General features: G+C 37.0%; 1 protein-coding gene across 1 annotated transcript in view; it reads left to right on the forward strand.

The window, feature by feature from the left end:
• Window positions 1–5,849: 5,849 nt before the first annotated feature.
• LOC131195032 (vitellogenin-2-like) overlaps window positions 5,850–25,346 on the forward strand; it is a 41,558-nt gene continuing 22,061 nt past the window's right edge. The window contains 26 exon segments of the mRNA XM_058176659.1: window positions 5,850–5,889; window positions 8,376–8,396; window positions 9,560–9,580; window positions 9,755–9,775; window positions 10,234–10,382; window positions 11,853–12,101; window positions 12,710–12,877; window positions 13,173–13,318; window positions 14,630–14,801; window positions 14,912–15,063; window positions 15,238–15,415; window positions 15,546–15,668; window positions 15,861–16,064; window positions 16,486–16,703; window positions 17,010–17,107; window positions 18,104–18,222; window positions 18,417–18,518; window positions 19,292–19,405; window positions 19,494–19,680; window positions 20,644–20,713; window positions 21,055–21,240; window positions 22,034–22,148; window positions 22,722–22,899; window positions 22,994–23,103; window positions 23,411–23,959; window positions 24,068–24,820. Coding sequence (XP_058032642.1) covers window positions 5,850–5,889; window positions 8,376–8,396; window positions 9,560–9,580; window positions 9,755–9,775; window positions 10,234–10,382; window positions 11,853–12,101; window positions 12,710–12,877; window positions 13,173–13,318; window positions 14,630–14,801; window positions 14,912–15,063; window positions 15,238–15,415; window positions 15,546–15,668; window positions 15,861–16,064; window positions 16,486–16,703; window positions 17,010–17,107; window positions 18,104–18,222; window positions 18,417–18,518; window positions 19,292–19,405; window positions 19,494–19,680; window positions 20,644–20,713; window positions 21,055–21,240; window positions 22,034–22,148; window positions 22,722–22,899; window positions 22,994–23,103; window positions 23,411–23,959; window positions 24,068–24,820 — 4,443 coding nt within the window.

Consider the following 25,346-nt stretch of genomic DNA (forward strand, 5'->3'; position numbering starts at 1 on the left):
TGGCAAGATGGGCAGCAAGCAAATTTTTTAAAAAAGTTACAAAATATCGTGTGTTGTTTAAAAATAAATTTGTTTAAATTGTAATGAATATCTTGCAGTTTTAGGAAATTTGAGAAGATTCTGTCTGTTATAAACATGAGTGGATCAGGAACAATTATACTTGCTTCTATCTTAAATCACAGCAACCACCCAATAAAGGAAAAATAAATTAATAGCAATACAACGAAACAAATTGCCAAGCATTAGAGACTTCTTCAAGCATTATTAGCAAAAATGTTTCTACAATAACATTTCTTAAAGTGACATCTGATTCCTGTTGCAAAGCTAAGAGAGAAAAAATGACTCGCCAAGAAATTATACCTGAAAGAAATAGAAATATTCTATTTGCCATTTGCTTACGACATTTAGAGTTTCATGGAATATTTGGCAATATTTGACAGTGAACAAAAATTGATCCTTGATTGACCGGTCAATTGATAATATTTGACTGATGAACTGACTTGCCAGGTCAGTGAAAATTTCAATAAGGTCATAATCAGTTAATTAGTATCTAACAGTGAAATTGCAATAAAGAATTGGCCCACTGAGATATTTTGCATTTGTGGATATGTACAACAAACAAAACCCAGTTTAATTTAGTAAGCATTTATTTTCATAATCAATTTGCTCCCCTGCATTCAGTATAGCTAAAATATGAATTAATGATTTGATTACATTTATAAATTAACCCTCACTCATCAAGTTTCAGGTTGATGAATCAAACAGCAAACTGCAATTAAAACTTACTGTAAATCCAAAAAACAGGAGCTAACGTGATACAATATAATCTGAAAGTGGAATTGAAGTTAGAATAAAATCATTAAAGTATTCTTCATTCATTTTAAATTTATATAAGGGCTGCCTTCTTCTCATAAGGAATAATAAAAATAAAATAAGAAATTGCAGCAGAAATAATATATCTTTATTAAAAGCTTTTTTTCTTTGTATAAAATACAAATAAATAGAAATAAAGACCATGGAAAAAGAAGAGGGGGGAAAAGGATAAATTGAGGGAAGAGGAAAAAAGAAATAAAGAAACCAAAAGTAGCAACTTTCAATTTTTTTTCAATGCAATAAGTTAGGTAATAAAATTATAGTATCAACTTTTTAGGGTTTTTTTTGTTACAATTATTAATACTGGGAGAGGTATAGCCAGTTTCACCTCATGTCTAAAACAATATGTTACAACAGGTAACCAGCAGCTTTGTTATAAATATCAAAGATTTTATGAGACTTGGCCATAAAGCAAAGTTGTTAAGAAGATGTCAAATGAATCTCCCTGGAGTGTTACCTCTAAAAGGATATTCTCTGTCAGCCATTTTCCTCAGTTTACTTAGTAGGATCTAACTGAGTTGTGATTGGTAACGCACAGTGGTGGGATTCAAGGAATTTAACAACCGGTTCTCTGCCCTAATGATTTCTTCCAACAACCAGTTTACCAACTGCTCAGAAAGTTAACAACCGGTTTTCCCGAAGTGGTGAGAACTGGCTGAATCCCACCACAGGTAACGCAGGATTAGGGCTAATTCTGTTCTTACATAATTCTTCAATCAATCTTTTATTGCGCTCACAGCCCAGAATTAAAAACTAAAACATTGAAATAAAATAAAATAAAACAGAACAAGACATCACAGTAGTTTACAGTTAGTGGTGATTTTTTTTGATGGGCGGCCAACTTCAGCCTAGTTTTACAGATAGCAGAATTTAACCACATTCAAAGAAAATGTATCATGCTGATCCGATAGTAACAACTGCACACCAAAAAGATCAGAATTTCCTGGATATTGCATCAAGTGAAAAGTTACGAGTCCATGAATTTTTACAGAGGTACAGTATAAAGAGGACATATGCTAAGGATTCAGTGGCCCCTTGTGCACAGGGGCACAATCTCAGCTCATACATTTTTGTATCTGCCCTCCAGAACTGCTGTGATGAAAGCATTACCACATGCTAGACTTAGTGCCCTTCGAAATATAGATACATACATAATAATATAGGTTATTTCTGATTTATGGGGGTACACAAATCTTGGTTTAATTTCAAGAACCTCTTGCAACTGATATGTAGATGTAGACAATGAAAACCATCAGTGGAATGACTTGCCTTCGGAAGTTTTGGGTGCTCCATTACTGCAAGTTTTTAAGAAGAAATTGGACAGCCATTTGTCCAGAATGGAACAGGGTGTCATGCCTGAGCAGAAGGTTGGACTAGAAAACATCCAAAGTCCTTTTCAACTCCTGTTATTCTGTATTCTGCCATCTTTCCTTTTCTTAATGGTCTCCAGGATAAGGAAGAAGAGTATTTTTTTTTTAGAAAGGGATATCATAAAATGTGACAGAAAAGAATGGGGCTTGACTCATTCTTTATTCTGACCTGATGGTGATCTCTGCTCATTGGTGGCTTAAAACCATTCATGAGAGGAAAAAATATTCTTATACCTGTTATAAACACTTAAAAACTGAGTCACTTATAAACGAATCTCTTGTATAGAATTTAATCTAGACATATTATAAAATAGAATAAAAAGCTAAGAATTCCATTTAGTAACAATCAGCCTGGCTGAAAAAAAGCTGAGTTCATCATTTACCTTTTTGCTTTCCTAAGGTGACTTGTTTTTAGGAGAACAGAAGGTTCTTGTTGATTTGCAGATCAACCTGAACCTCAACCTTCTGGAAATTTCTAGTTCATAGTTGTTCCCATTTTAACCAGACATTTACCTTGGAAGCTAGAGTGTTTGCTGATCATTGCAAATATTTTCATGTTCAAATAAATTCTTTGGCCATTGTGACCTGCATCATAGGGCTATGTAACCTTTGCAAGCAGTGTTGCCAGAGTGGAAAAATAATTTCTAAAAATGTTTTGTGAATTAATATATTTTAATTTTTAGTCTTATACTTATTTATCCTTGTCAGATCTTTATATTTCTTGTCAGTATTTGCTTTCTGGGTGCTCTTTGGAATGGTTGCCAAGATTTCAACAAATTGTGAAAAAAATTAAACATATTAAATAATATTTATTTAATGTTGTTCCTTTATTATACATTAAATATGACAATTTTGGGGGAAATATTCAAGGTTTATGGATCTCAGCTTTGATTTGATTTAAATCCTATCGCAAACTCATAATTTCAAAACTTTTCAGGATTTTTACCCATTGCCCTACAGGAGATGACTAAGCTGAGCCTGATGGAGGAGTCAAATGCATCATCAGTCATGAGTCCCTTCACATTCACAAAAGTTCTAAGTCTAGCCCACCTTGGATTCCTTCTACTCTTATCTCTCACTAATTCCCCTTGTCTGCAAGGTGGGCTGGACTTAGATCTCTTGTGGGCGCGAAGGGACTCATGACCTTCCCCTTCGGCTCAGCCTAATCATGTCCTAATTATGTCCTTTCTTTCCTTTCTTTTGGATCCCTTAGTTATCTGACTGACTTCTTCAGACATCTCTCCCCTCCTTTCACCCTTTCTCAGTGACATGTGGTATTGAAGAAGAGGAAGGGCCTAGTACAACAACTCTTGATCCTAGTTGTCTGAAAGTTACCAAATGAAGGATAACAACAACAGCAACATCCTTCCAGAATATATGTATATCTTGATCTCATTTCCTTTCTCTCTTACTAATTTAAGATCTCGTATTTCTTTTTTTCAGGGCTAAATATTTCCATTCTCTCAGTGTTTTTTTTTAATGGTTGGCTCAGTTTTTAGTTTGGTAACTTGGAACTCAAATAATTTCAAAAGTTGTCAATATTTTGATTCTATTAACATATGATCAAGACATATAGGAATTAACATTAATGAATAAAAAAGTATTGTGAGGATCTATTCTATTCTATTCTATTCTATTCTATTCTATTCTATTCTATTCTATTCTATTCTATTCTATTCTATTCTATTTTGTAATTTTACATGTTAGATACAATTAATAAGTTAGATGCAATGAATGACTGTAGAACTGGGAAATCCCCATCATGATAACATTACCATATCACTGTTGGTTGGATCTCTCTTAAAATGTAATTATATTATGTATTTGCTCAAAACATTGACCAAATAAAATGCTTGTCTTCCAGTTAAAGACAAATGAATGACTTTTTAAAAAAAAGTTTAGATACAGAAAGTAGGCCTAAAAGGGTGGCAGTGTGGTGCCATGTGGCTACAGTTCTTTAAGTGACAAGCTGACAGTGCACACATGAACAGTTGCATTGCAGGAGTCATTATAGGAGTCATAAAAGAAAAATGATGCTTATTATCAACAGTGAGGTCCAGCATGAATGAACATAGATTTGATTTATCCTAGCAGTGCAGTTACAGCTGAAGAATGTTATTGCAGTTGGTATTTCTCTGGATGACCTGATAGTTCTCACAGGCAGTGGTGAAATTCAAATGTTTTTGCTACTGGTTCTGGGGGCGTGGCTTGGTGGGCGTGGCAGGGGAAGGATACTGCAAAATCTCCATTCCCATTCCACTCCAGGGGAAGGATATTGCAAAATCGCCATTCCCCCCCCACTCTGGGGCCAGCCAGAGGTGGTATTTGCCGGTTCTCCGAACTACTCAAAATTTCCGTTACCGGTTTTCCGAACTATTCAAAATTTCCACTACCAGTTCTCCAGAACCTCTCAGAACGTGCTGGATTTCACCCCTGCTCACAGGGATTTCCACAATTAAGCCTTTGGGGATAGGCAGCCTTGTGTGCAGGTCTCATGGCCCTGCTGCCTATTCTATTCTGCAGAGGTTCCTTGGCTACATTATAGCTGACAAAATGTTCCCCACTATTTTTGTGAAATTCAACAAGTGAAAATTCTGCTAACTTGAGGGATTCTATTGTTTCACTATCTTCCCCTTCGATTTACAATCATTCATTTAGTGAACATTCAAAGTGACAATAGCACCGGAAAAGTGACTTATGACCATCTTTCACACTTATGGTCATTGCAGCATCCCCATGGTCACGTGATTAAAAATGTGGACACTTGGCAATTGCTTCATATTTTTGATGGTTACAGTATTCCAGGGTCATGTGATTACCTTTTGTGACTTTCTGACAAGCAAAGTCAATGGGGAAGCCCAGATTAACTCTACAACCATATTACTAAATGAACAACTGCAGTGATTCACTTAACAAATGTGGCGAGAAAGGTCATAAAATGGAGCAAAACTCACTTAACAACTGTCTCACTTAGCAACAGAAATTTTGGGCTCAGTTGTTGTCATAGGCTGAGGACTATCTGCATAGGATTTCTCTATGGTTGTAATCCTGACACTAGATACATTGGACTTATTGATACTTCTGAGAAAAGGCATATGGGATTGCACTGCCTTGTACAAGAAAAAAAAAAACTTCTACATCAACTAACCTTGCAGATGTTGTGCAAGATACCAGTGTCTTTTCCCCACAATGACCTGTTAAGTAAATATTTGCATCGTTAGGTCAAAATAACCAGGGCAAAGTTTTCATCACCCAAAAGAGTGCCCAAATGGCCATCAGCCAGAAGTAAAAATTGGAAATAAAACCTCTTAAATCATATTTTTATGACATATTTGACAACCTTCAAAAATACTGTAGCAATGTATGTATGGTGAACTTAAAAAAATATGGATGTATTTGTGGCAAGAGAGAAGAAAAAGAGGATTCTTTTTTCTCCTGGATTAAAAGTTGGAACAGTTCAGTAGTCGTCCCCCCCAAAAAACAAGTTTGCTGAAACTGATTAAAAAATGTGCAATCAGCAAAATCCTGGTTGACAGACATCACATGATGCTTCTCATCTCTCTATAAAATACCGAGGATGTGTGAGAGTTGCCATTCACCTTCACCATGAAGGGAATCGTCCTACTTCTTGTAGTGGCCGTTGTGGGTAAGTATGGCTTTCTTTTTACTATGACTCCATTGTAAAATTTTACATAGTTTAGTCAAAATATATTTTAAAATTAAAAGATAACTCCATTTTACTTTGTTCATATTGCAATCTCTTGAATTTTTTTCCTCAGCTGGCGAAAAATTCCTAGGCCGTAAGTATGGCATCAATATATCTTATATTATTTCTATTTTATACCATGCATGTTTTTTAAAACAACGTCTTTTCCATCATTGAAAAAGGGGTGATGTACTATCTTTCATAGATAAGTTGCAAATCTGCTAGTGCCTGCAATTACATCTTGCAAATAGGACTATTATCCTTCCCCATTAGCAAAAAGCAATCATCCTTCTGCAAGATATTTCTCTAACATTGTGAGCAACTAGAATAGTATATAATAATAATCAATAATCAGTAAGTCAAAAGATAAGTTATGTGCTTTAATCAATTTGAATGAATAATTGTAGTCTTATATACAATTTTATAACCGAGTGCAGAGCAAATATAGAATTAACACTTTAAAAAAATAAAACATTTTCATTAATGTTCTAATATAAAATAAAACCTTTAAAAGGTACATGCTAAATAAAATAACTTCTATACAGTTATAATGACTTGCATTTCATTCAATTGTTAGTTTGTATGTCAAAACCATTAGTTAGTTTTGCTCCGTATTTTTAGACAAGAATTTAAAGAGGCTCAAGCACACAGAAGTGTGCTCTTTATTTTTTAATTTTATTTTATTTTAGTAAAAAAAAAAATACAAAACACCAAAAATTTTTGAAAAAACAAGGGGAAAAAACCACAAAATAGTATTAGTTTTCCATCCCTTGCAAAACAGGCCCAAAGAATTTTAAAAGATTAAACTACTAGTTCTATTTGCAAGTTATTAACCTGTCATCTATATATTATATTAATGGCAAAATAGTTAACAATAATAACAATCATGACAACTACATTTTCAAAACCTCTACTAACAAACTTGTAATCAACCCATAGAAAATTAACCATGGCTTCTTAACTGTGCCATATTTCCCGAGAATTAACACTGATTCATCCTGGATCAAATATCTGTGTTTTTCTTCTTCTTAATACCAACAATTGTTTTCTGGTTAAATACAGTAAGTCCAATCTCCAAAGCCAGTCTAACTTCCCAAAAAGAGTCAAGATGAAATTGTTTTCCAGTTAAGTGTGATAAATCCATTCTCCAATCCCTTCAATATAATTAAAGAAGACCAATTTATCACTTAGTCACTCAAATAGTTTTCTCCTATTTTTATAAGAATGCAGGTTTGAATTTCAGGGAGGCATACTCAGTGAATTCTAAGTCTGGGTCCATATTTCTTCCCAGTGAATCTACTGCTTTCAAATCACATTCCTTTTCCGGGTTTAATTTATTTACAATTGTCTGACTCTGAATGCTTTCCACGGCCTTTATAACTTCATCAAATTTTTTAAAAAAGCTTTCAGGTTGGAATTGCATGTTATCAGAGAGTCTTTTCTCAAGTGTCAGCCTCATTCCCATTTCTGTAATCTGATACATTGTTCCTCTATAAAGTAGATAAGAGAATTGTTCAAAGCAGAATAAGACAATAAATTAAGGAGCAGGGAAGATATTTTCTGGATATTTTAATCCAAAATTAAAAGAAAGAATGAGAAAAATAAGCTCCAAACTTTTTGCAAATTGATAAAATAAAAAATCCCTGTAGTGAATATCCAATGAAAATGTAAATCAAGTAAAAGCACTTTCACTAGCCAAAAATACCCTGTGATTTTCCTTATGGAAAAGCAGGAATTAATGAAAACAGCCAGATATGTCAAAAGAAAAAAGAACAGATAAAATCCAGCTGTGGGTGGAATAAATCAGCATTCAACCAGCCAATTAACTTTTTAAAATAAGAAAACAAAGCAAAACAAAAACTTCAAACAGTGAAGTTAAAAAATAGGCTACCTTATGAGAATACTCAGCTAAGAGGAACAGGTGCATGAAAAACCAGAGACTTCTGAGATGCTTCCTCCTGGGTGGATCTATGGCCATCCGAAACTCATGTTGGGTCATTCCTAAGTGCCCCTATACAAATCCAGGGAGCAACGCTGCCAAAAAACTAATTTTGACAGCAAAATCAGCAGATTGTCAAACAGGCGAGAATTTTTTTCCTACCAGTCAGCAGCCATCTTGGGGAGGAAGTGTGCTCTTTACTTGCAATCCTGCTAATTTAAAAAAATACTCCTGATTATATTATACTTCAGTGTAATTATTTAGCAAATTATACAGTTAAAACATGCCAGTCTGATTATTATGTATTTATTAAAAGCAATGAATGTACAGTAAATGGAACTTTTTAGTAGTCTTTGTGGAAACATTTAGCCCATAAGAATTGTGCTGGGATTAATGACTTTTTGAATATATATATATATATTACATATAAATCATATACTGTACTATTAAAACTAACATTATAACATGTTCATTTTCTTTCTACCAGGGAACCAGAAACCCCAAACAAGTAAGCTGAAAAATTGCAACAAACCTAATCTCTTGTTGAAATGACATTAAACAAAATCAATTGACCTTAAACAATTAATCGACTGATACTCATTTAAGGACCATCACATCACATGAAGCAGATGTGATTTAGTATGTAACAGTTAACAATTTAAAGGAAACAATGATACATCAAAACAAAAGGAGACTAAAAAATACCTAAGTATATTCTTAACTGAGAACCCTGAAAATTTAAAATGGCCTTCCTGGTTTTCAAGTACTTTAGTTAATTTAGCAATGAGTCTGGCTAATGATTTAGTCTTTACAGTACATAAGGAATGGATTAACATTTTTAAGAGATGATCAGGCTAAGACTGAGAGAGGGGTGAAATGTGTCATCAGTCTTGAATCCCTTCATGCTCATAAGAGATCTAAGTCCAGCCCACCTTGAATTCCATTGATTCTTATCTATTGTTAATGTGCTTTGACTGTTAGTAGTTCAGATTCTTGTAGAAAACTTAAGCTTGCAATAAACCAATATATGCATTTGAATTGTCTGGACTCCTGATTTCCCGCGCTTGACAACATTGCTATTAAAATGTTTTGCTGGTACAAATATGAATATACCATCCAGAAAGTGGTTTGTGTAATCACTGTTAAAAACTACTAGTGGTAAGATCCAGCAAAAACAGAGACTGTGTAAAGCAGGGGTGTCCAAACTTGGTCCCTTTAAGACTTTTGGACTTCAACTCCCAGAGTCCCTCAGCCAGCAAAGCTGGCTGAGGAACTCTGGGAGTTGAAGTCCAAAAGTCTTAAAGGGACCAAGTTTGGACACCCCTGGTGTAGAGGATTAGAAAAGATAAGAATGGTATCAAAGGAAAGCCATGATTTGCAGAGAGAAAATTCTCACCAAGGGAAAAACACTATACAACCTATATAGGAGAGGGAAAGACAAGACATAGTCAGACAACTTGACATTTGGATAACAAAACACTTGAAAACAGTGGAAAGAAAATATCCTGAAAGAGAGGTCCCTAATGGCTGGAATCTTGAACAGACCAGTATAACTATGTTATTGTATTTTTTACAATAAAAGTAGATCTTCTGATATATATTAATATTAATCAGATATATATATATATTGAGATTAATATATTTACTAAATATTGCATTTCTGTCCCACAGAAACCCAGAATCCTGAGACTGGTAAGTCTAATAATGATAACAAGACAACTCATCAGAATACTTATGTTAGAAGATGATCATATAATAAAACATAATGTTGCAATTCTCATTTGGATATTTTAAATAAGAAAATGTATATTCTATTGTTTTATTCTAAAACTGTACTCAACAATTTATGCATCTTTTTTCTTCCAGGACCTGAGAATGTCGACATCAGTAAGTATATTCATATTTGTATTTATATTTAAATCAGCATATTAAAATGACATTTGGGCTGTCACTGCTGAGCAAAGGAAAGAGCATTAGCTGAGTTGCATGAGACACATGAGTTGTAAAAAAGAAATTCTTCATTTAAATCTTTTTAGTGATCAAAATTATATAACATTGATCTCTATTTTTGAGTTTTTTAAAAAAATACAACACACAAAAAACAATATTAATCTGCTCAAATGGAATACATTCTTTTTTTTTCCTTTTTATGATTTGCACAGAAAACCATAAAGAGACTCAAAATTAGCATATATAAATAGTAAGTCCTTAACGAAAATCTACTTACCATGGTTCCATTAAAGTGTCAGGTTAATAATCATGGAATTTACTCAGTTAAAACCTGTAGCCTAGTATAAATGTCTTCTTTACCGAAGACAACCATAAATGTTTGTTTCTGTTTGTAGAACCAGAATTTCCTGCCGGAAAAAGTTTGATCTACAATTACACCGTCTTAATGGAAACTGGAGTTGAAGATAAAAGTTATGGAAGGGGTCTTCTCAAGATACAAGCTGATGCAATTATCACAACAGGTCAACCAGAGCATATGCTTCAGGTAAGCTTTCTCCCTAAGGATAAAGTTCCTCTCAGTAGCTCTCAAGCCCATTCAATTGAAGGGAAACTATACTGTACATTCATTCAAGAAATATTCACATATATGGACCACAGATTGCTTTAAAAAAAACCTAAGCTTTCTGTCACAAAATGCAAAGGGATTGCCAGCTTTGTGTTGGCTTCTCAGAGGGTAAAGTAGGCTATGTTGGAGAGGTGAAGAAAACTCCATAGCAAGCAGATAAAACAGTAACCACAGAGAGAGGATTGTTATACTCTATGCTGTACAGTAATGTACGTTCATTCTCAGACTTAACGTTTTCTGTACAATAGACCAGTGGTCACCAACCAGTGGTCTGTGGACCACTGGTGGTCCGTGAGAAAATTTTGGTGGTCCACAGAAAAATTATTTTCATTTTTATATTGCACTAAATACTATTTATCTTTTTAAAAAATTCATATTAGTGGTCCACGGGATTTAAAATTATGAATTTAGTGGTCCCTGAGGTCCAAAAGGTTGGTGACCCCTGCAATAGACCAAGGGAAAAATGATCATTTAAGCTTCAATACTTTGTCTGCAGTTAAAAAAAGTTAAGCAATCCTAAACTATTCATTCATAAGTGCATTATATTCCTGACAAAAACAACTATGATTTTAAAACTGAGGCATAATGGAATTTTAAATTAGTGTTACATAAACTAAAATGTAATTAGTGAAGGTGTTTCAAATAGTTGCTGAACTGGAGTGGAACAGATGTTACTTCTCGGGGTGTTGGTCCCAGAGAGATTGGACAGATTGCAAATAACTTTGGAATACTAAACCTGAAGCTAGGGAGCAAGCAGTTTCCTATTGGCTGGAATTTTTGTATGTATTGTCTCCTGCTCTTCTTCCCACTGGGATAGAAATGACATGAGGATGTGACACCACTTCACTAGCCTTTGGAAAATAGTTCTGGGTGATGTTGCAGCTCTTCCACCCAGTGAATGATAATTTTATTTTCCACACTGCAAAAACAAATGCCATGTGAAATCACCAGAGGTGTGGGATACTGATTGATGGACAATTACACTCTCTTATTGCTCAACTGGCGGAAGTACTGGTCAGCAAATCAGTATCCTCACATGGCATTGTGAGAACCGTAGGGATGAGGTCAATTGTAGATTAGATAAGAGTCTCATGGTTTACATCACTATGCCAATTAATCATCAATGGGAACAGACTTTTTATTGTTGAATGTTGCTATGATTGGCTAGTGCAGAAATCATCTTTTTTTTTAAGTGGGGGGAATAGCAGTTCAGTAAAATAATATTAGTGCATTTTTTTACTTGCTTCCTATTTGAATTTAAAACACATTCTGTAATGGGGAATAAGCACGATCCCTTCCAAATTAACAATTTTTAATCTCTCCTACTGGTATCCACAAGATTTAACAATTGCTTCCTTTCTTGCTTTCCACCCTCCATTTTGTTCTTAGTTAAGGAACATGAGAGTACAAGATGCTGTTGGATTCTACCCAGAAAGTACCTTGTCAGAATCACGAAGGGAATATAAACAGATCTTTGAATGCCAGAGGTTTAAAGTCCTTTTCACCTACAATGGAAAATATAGCTCCATCCGTATGCCAAAGAATGCAGATCCAATTTGCAGGAATTTTATAAAAGGCTTCATGAACCTGTTCATTTTCACATCACCACGGAACCATAGAGAATATGAAGTACTGGAGGTTAGGCTTTTTTTCATCTTTTTTCATCTTTTCAAGCTTTATTTTACTGCAGTAGAGTACCTTCTTTCTTCACAATTTACATTAAGCTTAAAAAAAAAATCCTGGAGCCTTCCAGATGTCGCAGAACAACATCTGTGGCCATATTGGCTAAAGCTGATAGTGTTTGGAACCCATTAACATGTGAAGAATCAAGTGTCTCCTTGAGCAATGTAATTTTAAAGCATATTGGTTTGCCTTTTGTAATTTTCCACTTTGCTTACTTTTTATTTCCTGAATAAGGAAATAGTGACTTCTAGATAGCCAGATTTGAACCAATCTGTTTAGGTATCAGTTGCTAGTCTCCCTCAAATACATGGATATCCATGCCCAGGAGATTCTTTGGATGTTCTTGAACAACTGATAAGTCTATTTCCCGCTAGCTTTGGAAAAATGTCAGTAAATGAACAAAATGTAAAGGAACAGATAAAGGAGAGAAAAAAAATTATGTCCCTGAGCATTTTAAATGCACCTGATTTTATTTAAACCTGCTGCAAATCTCTTCCTTTGACTCTCATTGGGAATCTGAGTTTCCGTGTTCTTGTACAAACTGAGTTTCTCAATATTGACAGGATGGACTTGAAGGCGAGTGCAACACCAAATATGTTATCAACGAGGAGAAAAAGAACAACGTCTACTTGTTTAACAGATTCAGGGACCTGAACAACTGCAAACAAAAAATTATGCTGACTGTTGGGATCCCCTACCTCCAGCTCTTCCAGCAACCCAACTGCCTCCAAGTAAGAATGCCGTATATCTATTTTCTCACATGTTGGTGTAGATCCCTTAGCTTTAATGGAGGGCTTTCCTTCTGCAAACTACAAATATGAGATCCTGAACTGGGACACGAGGCGAGAGGAGTCTCCCATTTCTTAAATTATAGGTCTGATCTGGACCAGGAATTTTGTATTTATATATAAAATAATGGGGGTGGGGAGGAAGAGCTGCTAGCCACAGCTTTAAAATGGCATACTATTTGGCTGTAAAATTACATTGTATTTCTCCTTGTGAAATATGTCTCTTTTTGTTATTTAGAGAGAGAGATTTGTTCTAGGTGGAACTGCCACAGTCATCAAAGTGAAGCATGACAGTAAAGGTGACCTGATCACTCAAATCAAGTCTAAACAAGTATTAGAATTCCGTATAGGCGGAGAGGATGCTACTGGATATACGAAATCTGAGTAAGTAGCAATATAAAAAAAAAATTGCACTATGTTTAGTCTCCTTTGCTTTTCAGTTTACCTTCTCTATGCATTGAAAAGCATTTCTAAACTATGGCAACATTAGAATGTAACTTCAATAGATCCGTGCTTCTCTGTTCTGTACTAAACTCCAGTAATCTACCAGCAGATCCAGGGCTGCATGGAACAGAAACCAATCCAGCAAATATACCTTTGCCAATACCACTTTTCATTTTCAGAACAAAAGAAGAGGAACTGCATTTTTGTGGCCTTAAATTTGTGGAAAGATAACATTGATTCTCAAGGATTTTGCCCACTACTATATTTCTTTAATTGACAATGGGAAAATATCTTAGGTGTGATAATTTTTATTGGCATCCTTCAGTCTCAAAAGACTATGGTATTGTGCTCTGGAAACAGCATCTAGTGTGGCTAAAAAGGCCAATTTGAGAGTAACAATCCCTTCCACACTGAGGGCAGTTACAGTCTATCCCCTGCCCAGCCCCCAGATTTCACTGGTTCCGGGACTGCCTCTTTGCCTCAGCCTGCTGAACAAATGTCTCTTCGAATTGGAGAAGGCCATGCTGCGTCTTTAGCCTCCAAGCTGAATGATCGGAGGTCAAGGTTTCCCACTTGTTAATGTCCATTCCCAGGGCCTTTAGGTCCCTCTTGCAGATATCCTTATATCGCAGCTATGGTCTCTCTCTGAGGCGGGATAGCTGTCTGAGATATTATCTGAGGCGGGATATTATCTGAGGTGTGATAATAGCACTTAGACTTATATACCGCTTCGCAGTGCCGACCTCGGAAGGATGAAAGGCTGAGTCAACTTTGAGCCTGGTGAGACTCGAACTGCCAAACTGCTGGCAATCGGCAGTCAGCAGAAGTACTACATTCTAACTACTTCGCCACCACGGCTCATAATAATATAATATAATACTTATCATAACCTGGCAATTGATCTGATTTGCAGAAAAACCATACAAAAGCCATAATTTCCTATGGAATCGAATGCACTAGTCTTACATTTAGGGATGAACGATATAATGTGGGGAATACAAATTAATTTTTTTTTTAGAAAATTAGCAAATAGACATAGCTCAAATATGTTTCTTTTATCCAATGTGAGGACAAGTCCAAGTCTTTGAATAGCAGTGCATTTCTGTTGGCTTTGGTTGCATCATCTCTTATCTCTAGTTACCTTCTTTTGACTTTCTGGAGCCAATCCTACAGTGTTTCAAATGGATGAATCCTCATTTCTGATGATTTAGTCATATACATAAATGTGCGTGTGGATTTGTTTTCTTCCAGGCAATTGTTGGACTTGAGAGAAATGAGACCTGAACAAGGTCAGCAGCAGCAGCAGCAGCAACAACAACAACAACAAGAAGAAGGAGAGCTTGAAGTAACCAGCATTCGTTATGACATTACCAAAACTATGCATTATCCTGTGCATGATCTCAAAGGAGATGCTGTACAACAGGTAAAAAAATGAAATAGTGAACAATTTAACCATTTCAAAACCAAACAGAAAACACCATGATCTTGGCAGTTGGAATGAGTACATGCTGTTCTTGATTTTTCCTCGGACAGGCTGAGCAACTCTTGCAAGAATCAGTGAACTGGCAGATGGAGGATAAATTGTTTTACACCAAGGTTATACGATTGGTCCGAATCATGCCACGCATATCATACAATGATCTGAACACTCTCTGGAATAAGTTTTCAAGAATCCTTGTTGCTAGGTATGTTAGCTAACTTGCATATTGCATACCAGCTTTACCTTAATCTCCTGAAATCCCAAATGTTGTTCTTCCAGAGGAATTATCAAGATTTGTGGAAAAATCAGCCAGAAAACATTTCTTCATTAGTGGAGGATTCATGATATTTTTAAGAATGTGTCCTTCTATTCATTGCAGAAAAGTCCTTTTGATTTCATGTGCCCATGCGGGTAATTTGATCACAGTGAAGTTTATCAAGGACAAAGCAATCAGTGGAGAACTGCTATATCCTGACCTGCTTTGGTTTATTCCCACAACCCTCTACTTTGCCAGCCCGGATATTATGAGAGCAGAGGAAATTGCTAAAGTGACAGCAGTGAGTATATGTTATATTGTTGTTGAATGGCATTATAACATGTTTTTTAAACCTACACAGGATGCTTTGTTACCCTAGATTGAGAATGTTCTCCTAAATTCTAAGAACAATTTTGTTTTCTTCCCAACAGGAGTTACTTTCCAAAATCCCTGACAGAACATCTATCCTTGGAAAAGCAGCTTACCTGGCATATGGGACTATGGTGAACAAACTATGTTCTACTTCTCGAACTTGTCATCCTAAATTGCTTGAGGTATATGGCTAATTTTATCTACAGATCTAGCTAGATATCAAGATCTAAATCTTGATTATGTATAGATAATATTGCAACAATAGAACATGAGTTTTCTTGGCAGAAAGCAATACAGACTATTTGGATATGAAAACATATGCATATGAGTGCACAGACTCATATGCATATTGTTTATTTATTTATTTTTTATAGCCTCTCCACAACTTTCTAACTGAGGCAGTTCGGGAAAAAGACGAAAGCAAAACTGTATTAGCTCTGAAAGCTATTGCTAATGCTGGTCAGATCATCAGCCTGAAACAAGTGAAACTCCTGTGTGAGAATACTAAACATCCTGAACACCTCCAGGTCATTGCAGTTCAGGCCATGGCGCAAATCGGCCAGCAGGATCCTGCAAAGGTATGTGGCAGAAGACATGTCTTTTTTAGAATAGGTAAAAACCATATATATCTAATGGTCTTGCTTTCAGGTAACTGCAAAACTTTGTAACCCAGCTGAATGTTTGAGCTTTTATCAAGTGATCTGTGAAATCACATTGCCGAATAATCTTTACAGCAATTTCTGGAACTGGCAGAGACTTAAATGGGATCCCTACCTAGAAAAAAAAAGAGAAAGTAGCTAGTCATTGCGTGCCAAAGAAAATGCTCCACTCAAAGGCCTAGCCACAATACAAACTTAAGAGCTCATATTTGGGGTTATCTGGCCATCCTATACATCACAGAAAGCAAATCCTGACAAAAACCATTACCAATACCCCCCCCTGATTGTTTTCATGTTTATTAGCTGAGCTCCACATTCATTTGTATCTTCCTTCCTCTAGGTTCAAGGTTTTCTCCTTCAGGTCTCTATGGATGTTTCACGATGTGAGGCTGTCCGAACAATGGCTTGCATGGCCCTCCTAGACAGTGCCCCTCCTCTACCTATAGTAATGGCCTTGGCCAGTGCAATGATGCATGAGGAGAATATCCATGTTGCCAGCTTTGTGTACTCTCACATGATGACTATAACAAAGATCAGGGACCCTGCATACTACATCCTGTAAGTAGAGAGACATTCAGTCTATGTGTTATATTACATATAGAAATGTTATATCTGTCAAGGTTCCAAGTATTGCATCCCAACAATGAGAACTCCCATCATACACAGATTAAGAAGTTTGTTAAGCCTGGAGAAGGCTGCAAGATTGTTAAATTGTAATCTTATACACAACTTCTCAGAGGATACAGGATGTGAGCTGAATTCCATAGAGTCTAGTGCTGCCTGTTCTTGAGTCAGTCTGTAGACGTTGCCCCAGTTAATAGTTAATATAACCTAATATTAACAATGTGCTCTTTTTTCATTTAGGGCTTCTTATTGCTCTATGGCCCTCAGAATTCTGAACCCCAGGGCTGATGAACTGACCTCCCCTTTCAACAAGGCTCTATTTTTGCCTTTTTTCAACTGTGAGTAGCTATTTATTTCTCCATCCCTCTTTATGGGATGAGTCACAATATTTTGAGTTGGTTCATCTGCTCCATTATGTTCCAAGTGAAAAGGAATCACCTTATTGTGTTTACTTAGTTTCCTACCCAGTAGTTCTGATTTTCAAATTCTGTACTGTGTCCTATGTCTTGCATTTTATAAATGCAAAAGGATAAGAGGGGTTATTCATGTATAAGTTGTTCCATTAATGTAGAATCAGACCAAATCATTGACTTGGATTGCTACAATGATTTAATTGTAATGACTAGTAAAACTGAGAAGGTTTCCCTAGTTCACAATGCCTGAGGATGGTTTTTAAAATGCATCCCTTTCCTGCATTCTGGTTTTTCCAAGCACTAAGGTCCAGGGTTCCATGCTTCAGGCATCTCCTTTAATTGAACCTTGCCTTATTTCATATAAAACTTTAAGTGTGCAAAAGTGATACAAAATGAACAATTGATTCTATTGCTGTGAGCCACTTAAAAATGCCTCTAAACTTTGCAAGTTCTCTTTAGGTAGAACTAGGACTGCAAAACTGGATTATAAAGATTAGGACTGTGGGACAGCAGTAGGGAAATATAAAAAAGTCTTCACTCTTTGCTACCATATCATAGCATCATGTGAATCTTTGTAGTCCAGATCTCAGAGTAGTACCTAAACGTTATTTTGCAATGCAGTTCGCATAACGAGCCCAATCAGATGCTTTGCTTGTCAACCAAGCAAATTACTATAGATCTAAATAAATATGTAGTTTGTCATACAGACAAAAAGCTTGCATCAACATAATTTCTCAGAACCCTAGGGCATTAGGCAGGTATGTTAGTTTAGGCTCCTCAATGGCAATAGCATTCTTGGTTTGGTAGTTAAATGAGGACTAAGCCTATTCAATGAACCAAACAAGTGAACTTTCAAATCTTCCCATTTCAAAAAGCTAATAATCTCATGATGTGTGTTGTGTTGTTCTTTTTCTATGGCAGCTTTCCTAACCAATGGACTTACTGTGAAATTCTTCATGTCTGGTGACAATAGATATCCTTCAGATATCACCTGGAAAACAGATTTGACATTTTACCATACCAAGTTCAACCTGTTAGAGGTATATATTACATTTGTAAATGTTCATTATTAAAAAGCATTTGAGATGTTAGTATGCCTTTACCATGTCACTTCACACATAATACATCTTTTTTCCTTCCTTCCTTCCTTCCTTCCTTCCTTCCTTCCTTCCTTCCTTCCTTCCTTCCTTCCTTCCTTCCTTCCTTCCTTCCTTCCTTCCTTCCTTCCTTTCAGATTGCACTGAAACTTCAAGGTATAAATAAATTGTTTGAGGAATCAGTTAGCCAGTCTGACCAATATGCTACAAAGCAGAAGATCAAAGATACCCAAGACAAGGTATATTTCTATATTTATTCTTTTGAATATAAATGTTAGAGGGAATATTAGATAAGATTATTCCAGGAGGTTTAGTAGGAGGGCTGCCCTGCTAAAATCTTGCATCTGGTAGCAAAATTCTTCCCAGGTTAATATTTTAATTTAAGATAAACTAAATCATCTGATCACCTTATTTGTGGGGTAGAATCTAAATACAGGTTATTCTCAACTTACAACCACAATGGAGACCAGAATTCCTGTTGTTAGAGAAGACAATTGTTAAGTGAGTCATGTCCAATTTTATGACCTTTTTGCTTGGGTTGTAAAATGAGTCACTATAGTTGTTGAGTGAACCAAGTGGTCATTAAGCAAGTCCAGTTTCCCCTTTCTTGTCAAAAGCCAGCTGGGAAGGCCACAAACTGGGATCACATTACTCTGGGATGTCATAAATACAGGCTTGTTGCCAAGTGCTCAAATCTTGATCGTGTGACTCTGAGGATGTTACTATGGCTACAAGTATGGAAACTGATTGTAATTCCTTTTTTTAAGCAATGTTGTAACTTTGAATAGCCACTTAACGAATGGTTGTAAGTTGAGCACTATCTGTAAGTTAAACTGGTCTTGTGGTATTGTAGAATCATAGTATGTCAGAACTGGAAATATCTTTCTATAAACTGTAATGTTTGAAGGGGAGATGCAAATAACCCAGAGCATTACATTGTCTTTTTATTTACTTGAATTTTATTTACTTGAACTGATCCAATACTAAATTGCTCTCATTGGTTTGACTTTAGTTTCCAGCATACCAAGAACTAACTGTCAAAGAGCCCTCCATTGGTATTGCAGTCAAATTTCTAGGAAACGACATTATGTATGGCTACACTTCAGAAATGAGTCAACATTGGAAGGTAAAGATGTCTAACACATTTTCACCATAAAATCCATATTGTTATCTCAGTCAGCTTAAAGCCCCTTGTCTCTTCACATCTATTTTAGGCAGAAGAGTTTAGACCAGCTCTGATCAAAGCGTCTCTAAAAATGGCTGAAGTGGCTTTCAAACTCGTCAGCGTTCAATTCAACCATTACTTCGTTTTCGATATGGGGCATGTTCTTCCAACAGCTCCTGGTTTACCATTCCAATTTAGTCTTAGTGGTGTCCTTGCAGCAGATGTAGCCTGGAAAGGTAAGGATGGAAATCACCGCAATTCAAAATAGCATAGGTAAATCATATATAGTGGGGAAAATGGCTGAGAATAACACAAATGAAAAATGTTAGCAATGCAGGTTACCCAACCAGTCTGAAGCAAGTGAGATTTCTGTAAGATTCTGATAAATACATGTCATTCATAACATGATAATATCATCTTACTTAAAATGTAGTTTTATTTATTTATTTTATTTATTTTGTCACACAGTATGCATGCATAAGCATGAAATAACTATACAATATATAAGCGTATATATAAGCATAAGTATGTAATAACTATATTAATTGGATATAATGAAAGGAAACAATAGGATAGGAATGGTAGGCATGCTTGTGCTCTTATGCAGGCCCCTTACAGACCTCTTAGGAATGGGGTGAGGTCAATAGTAGACAGTTTTTGATTGAAGCTTTGGGGATTTTGGAAAGAGACCACAGAGTCAGGTAGTGTATTCCAAGTATTAACAACTCTGTTACTGAAGTCATATTAGTTGTATTACTATTTTTTTATAAAGGCAACAATTCAGATTTCTTTCTCTATGACACATCATTTATTAGCTTAAAAGTTTCCAAAGTAGGATATTATCTTGCAGTCTTACTTTATTCTTGTTTTCTTGTTCAAAAAACAATCTTCTTATGGCTATAACTTTGTTGCTTATCACTATTGTTGTATGAACATTGAAAGCTTATGCACTGGAAACAAATTCCTTGTGTGTCGAATAACACTTGGCCAATGAAGAATTTCTTCTCTTCTCTTCTCTTCTCTTCTCTTCTCTTCTCTTCTCTTCTCTTCTCTTCTCTTCTCTTCTCTTCTCTTCTCTTCTCTTCTCTTCTCTTCCAAACATAGAAATATATGTGTGAAAAAATATTAGTACTAGAAGGCCCTGATCTTTAAGTTGCTCTACTTTTGAACCATTTTAAAAAAACGTTTGTTTCTTGTAGCAAAATCAGATATGTTTCAAGACGATGTCACAGCACCCAAAATACAAGCACAACTCGATAGCAAATTTCGGTAAGCAAAATAACATTACTTTCTACTTTCCTTCCCCATAAAGTAAGCAGTAATGGGACGCGGCGGCTTAGTGGGTATGACGCTGAGCTTGTTGATTGAAAGGTTGGCAGTTCAGCGGTTTGAATCCCTAGTGCCGTGTAACATGGTGAGCTCCCGTTACTTGTCCAAGCTTCTGCCAACCTAGCAGTTCTCAAAAGCCTTAAATAAGGAAACCTCTACCACTCTTTCATGTCGCTCAAATCCATTTAGTCTGAGGTGCTGTCCTTAATCTTCTTGACATTAGAATTTTTTCTGTTATTGTAAACTGAAACCGTATCCTAAAATTTCTCTTCTACTATTAGTATGCATGGTCGGGGAAGTATGAACTGGGGAATTAAGACAGACCAGATCGATAACGGAATAGAAATGTCCGGCAACATCCATTTAGATACTGCACTCAAAATGAATGTTTCACTGGACATGCCACAAAACAGATTTAAAGTAGAAATTGGTAATCTTCAGGAGAAGCGTGATGGATTGATTGTAAGGTAAAAGAAGCTCTTTTATAATTTATTTAATATCTTTTTGCATGCTATCTGTTGCATTATGTAGGGCTTTCATCTTCTGTATACTGTAAACATTATACATCAGTGGTGGGATTCAAATTTTTTTACTACCGGTTCTGTGAGCATGGCTAGGTGGGCATGCCATGACTTAGTGGGCATGGCAGGGGAAGGATACAGTAAAACCTCCATTCCCACCCCACTCCAGGGGAAGGTTACTGCAAAATCCCCTTTTCCTCTCGATCAGCTGGGACTTGGGAGGCAGAGAATAGATGGGGGCGGGGCCAGTCAGAGGTGGTATTTACCGGTTCTCTGAACTACTCAAAATTTCTGCTACTGGTTCTCCAGAACTGATCAGAACCTGCTGAATACCACCTTCGTTTTACATATAATTCAGTCATAGCTTACCAATTGGTGTAAGCCAAGAATTATGGCTGGATAGTGTGCTCTTTTGCTGACATTCTCAAACATTTTATTTTGTAACAATGTTCTTTCTGGTAAGTTTGATGAGAAATTATAAATATATATAATAATATTTAGGAACATTTGACTCAGGATATTAACCGTCTGACCTAGTACCATAAAATGTACCAGTTTTTTCCCACTATCCTTCCCTTCCACTACTCCTGGACCTCAGCAAGGAAAATTTCATCTTACTTCTTCATTCATAGGATGCTTTGATATTGAGTTTGTGTTCATGTTAACTTACTAGTTATGTTAACTTACTATGGAATATAATAGAACACTTTCTATTTCTCCTCACTGAATTTCTACCTAGCCATACAGCACAGGCTGTAGCAAGGTGCCAAAGTATTGAGCAAACGGCCCCAGTTCTTCCCTTCCCAGTTGACATTGAAGAATGGGATGAAAAAACTGGCCAAGGCAACATCAAAGTAAATATTGTGTTTGTTTATGTGTTTCAAGATTGATATTTGGTGGTCTACTGTGCAGTTAAGCTGTCTGATATAACTTGTTAAAGAATGGCTACTTTTATTTTTGTAACATTATTTAGAAATCTTAACATATTTTTTTTTGTATTTAGGATTTTGTTATAGTTTCAACTTGTTCAAATACATGCTTTATTTAAATATAATGCTAAACAATACATTTAGAATTGAGGATGAGAACATTTGTCAAGTTACTGATAGAATGATATAATATGAATTTTGAAAAAGAAAACCAATTAAAATGCTAAATTCATCTTATTATGGAACTGTTTCCTATAGAAGTACAATTTGCATACTTTTTCTATCCTAAACATAGGATAGCTATAGTGACTCAGAGCTGCCACTTTTTTTTGGTTTCTCTCATACTGTCCATAAAGATCCCTCAACTATTTATTATCGATGAGATTTAGGATTTTCTTTAACACCAAAGTTTCTTTAACACCCAATCTCCATTTCTTCACATATCTGTACTAAAAAGATTATTATTGCCAAATTCTGATATGTCTGTCTTCATTTCAGCAACAATCTAAAAGCAGCCAGAAACCTCAAGAGTTTTGGAACGGTTGCTGGCGTTTAACTTGGCTCCCGATAGACACGTGCTGGGAAACCACCAAGACAAAAGGATACGTGGCCTACGGGAATACACTGCTGCATCTGTTATGCTCACAACATGAAATGAGGTTTTGGTTTAAACCAGGTATTACTATGTGGTGAAATGTTCAGTTTGTATACTTGGAATTGTTCATGCTGATCACTTTTTAAAATATGTACCTGCATTATAATCCATGCAGAAACTGGTTTGACTAGGATCCTAGTGGATGCCAACCTAGACTCTGCAAAAATTAGGATGAGAAGAGACCTGGCACTCGAAGAAGAACAAGTGAAAGAAGAAAAACAGGAGGTACGTATAACCCATGGAGAAAGGCACATTTTATAAGGCCTAAGTTAGCTAGGTATGAAACAAGAGGTGTCATACTTATTATTTGCTCAATTTCTATAACTGCCCATCTCAGTCATATGTGAAAGCTTTGTTTTCTGATGGAGTAAATGGATATTTTTATTTTGTCCAATTCCACCTTCCCTCTACTAATAACACAGCAATTACATGGCAGAATATTATAAGGAAGAAACTGTAAATTCCAAAGAAACTCTGAATTCTTAAGAATAATTTAAAAGAAGCAATATTTTAACCTTCAGCTGTGTTGCAGGGTAATATCAAAGTTCAGAAGAGGCCAGACCAGGAAGTTCCAAAGAGGCCAGGCCAGGAAGTTCCAAAGAGGCCAGGCCAGGAAGTTCCAAAGAGGCCAGGCCAGGAAGTTCCGAAGAAGAAAGGCCAGGATACCAAGCGCCCAGATGAGGACACCACCTCTTCCTCTGACTCTGTTTCCGGGATGAAAAAGGGACAAGACAAAAAGAAAGGTGGTACCAGCAGCAGCAGCTCCACCTCCAGCAAGGACAGCAACAGCAAGGATACCATTGAAAGCAGCAGCAGCAGCAGCAGCAGCAGCAAGGAGAGCAGCAGTAGCCAGTCTCAACAGAGTGGAACAAAGGGTTCTTCCCAGAGCCAATCTAGTGAAAGTTCTTCCAGCAGCAGTGACAGCAGTGAAAGCAGCAGTGACAGCAGTAGCAGTGACAGTAGTAGTAGCAGCAGTGACAGTAGCAGCAGTAGTGATAGCAGCAGTGACAGCAGTGAAAGCAGCAGTGACAGCAGCAGCAGCGACAGCAGCAGCAGCAGCAGCGACAGAAGCAGCAGCAGTGACAGCAGCAGCAGCAGCGACAGCAGCAGCAGCAGCAGCGACAGAAGCAGCAGCAGTGACAGCAGCAGCAGTGACAGTAGCAGCAGCAGCAGTGACAGTAGCAGCAGCAGTGACAGTAGTAGTAGCAGCAGTGACAGTAGCAGCAGTAGTGATAGCAGCAGTGACAGCAGTGAAAGCAGCAGCAGCAGCAGCAGCAGCAGTGACAGCAGCAGCAGCAGCAGTGACAGCAGCAGCAGTGACAGCAGCAGCAGTGACAGCAGCAGCAGCAGCAGTGACAGCAGCAGTAGCAGCAGCAGTGACAGCAGCAGTAGCAGTGACAGCAGCAGCAGCAGCAGTGACAGCAGCAGCAGTGACAGCAGCAGCAGTGACAGCAGCAGCAGCAGCAGTGACAGCAGCAGTAGCAGCAGCAGTGACAGCAGCAGTAGCAGTGACAGCAGCAGCAGCAGCAGTGACAGCAGCAGCAGCAGTGACAGCAGCAGCAGTAGCAGTGACAGCAGCAGCAGCAGCAGTGACAGCAGCAGTGACAGCAGCAGCAGCAGCAGTGACAGCAGCAGTGACAGCAGCAGCAGCAGCGACAGCAGTAGCAGCAGCAGTGACAGCAGCAGCAGCAGCAGTGACAGCAGCAGCAGTGACAGCAGTAGCAGCAGCAGTAGCAGCAGTGACAGCAGCAGCAGCAGTGACAGTAGCAGCAGCAGTGACAGTAGCAGCAGCAGTGACAGCAGCAGTGATAGTAGTAGCAGCAGCAGCGACAGCAGCAGCAAGAGCAGCAACAGTGAGGATAGCACCACCGAGAGCAAAAGCAGTGAAAGCAGCAGTGAGAGCAGCAGTGAGAGCAGTGAGTTTGATGACGATTCAGAGAAGGTAATTATGATGTCATTTCTTTGAATATAGTTAATGGGAGCAAGAAGGCAGAAACTGCTTCATTGAAGCAAAGGTGTATAGCTTTATCTTTTCTGGCTAATGTGAATTACAAGTTGGCCAAGAGTTATGAGAGTCCATCTGACTTACAAAGAAACTCCCCAGCCACCTTGCTTGTTAGTCCTAGGTTCTGATTCTTGGAATTTGAAAGCTAAGCATTAGTTTACACATGCTTCAAGTGGAGCTCACCCACAGAGATTTCAACACAATGTTATAAGGCATGGCATTTTAAAAGAAAACTTGACATAAAATAGGAAGGTTGGTGTCCATCATATTAGCTGGCTATTATGAAACTTTGGATTGCCTATTGGGCTGACAATGGAACATTGGAGTAAGCAATTTTATCAAAGAGTGTACCTGCATCTAAGTGCGCTATATTTCACAAATGCAGAATGATAGAGAACGACTGTGCACACTTAAAAGGTAACAAGTTGTGTTGAAATAACAACAAATGATGTGGTCGTGATTT

Source organism: Ahaetulla prasina, chromosome 3, assembly GCF_028640845.1.
Source record: "Ahaetulla prasina isolate Xishuangbanna chromosome 3, ASM2864084v1, whole genome shotgun sequence".
Taxonomy (NCBI): domain Eukaryota; kingdom Metazoa; phylum Chordata; class Lepidosauria; order Squamata; family Colubridae; genus Ahaetulla; species Ahaetulla prasina.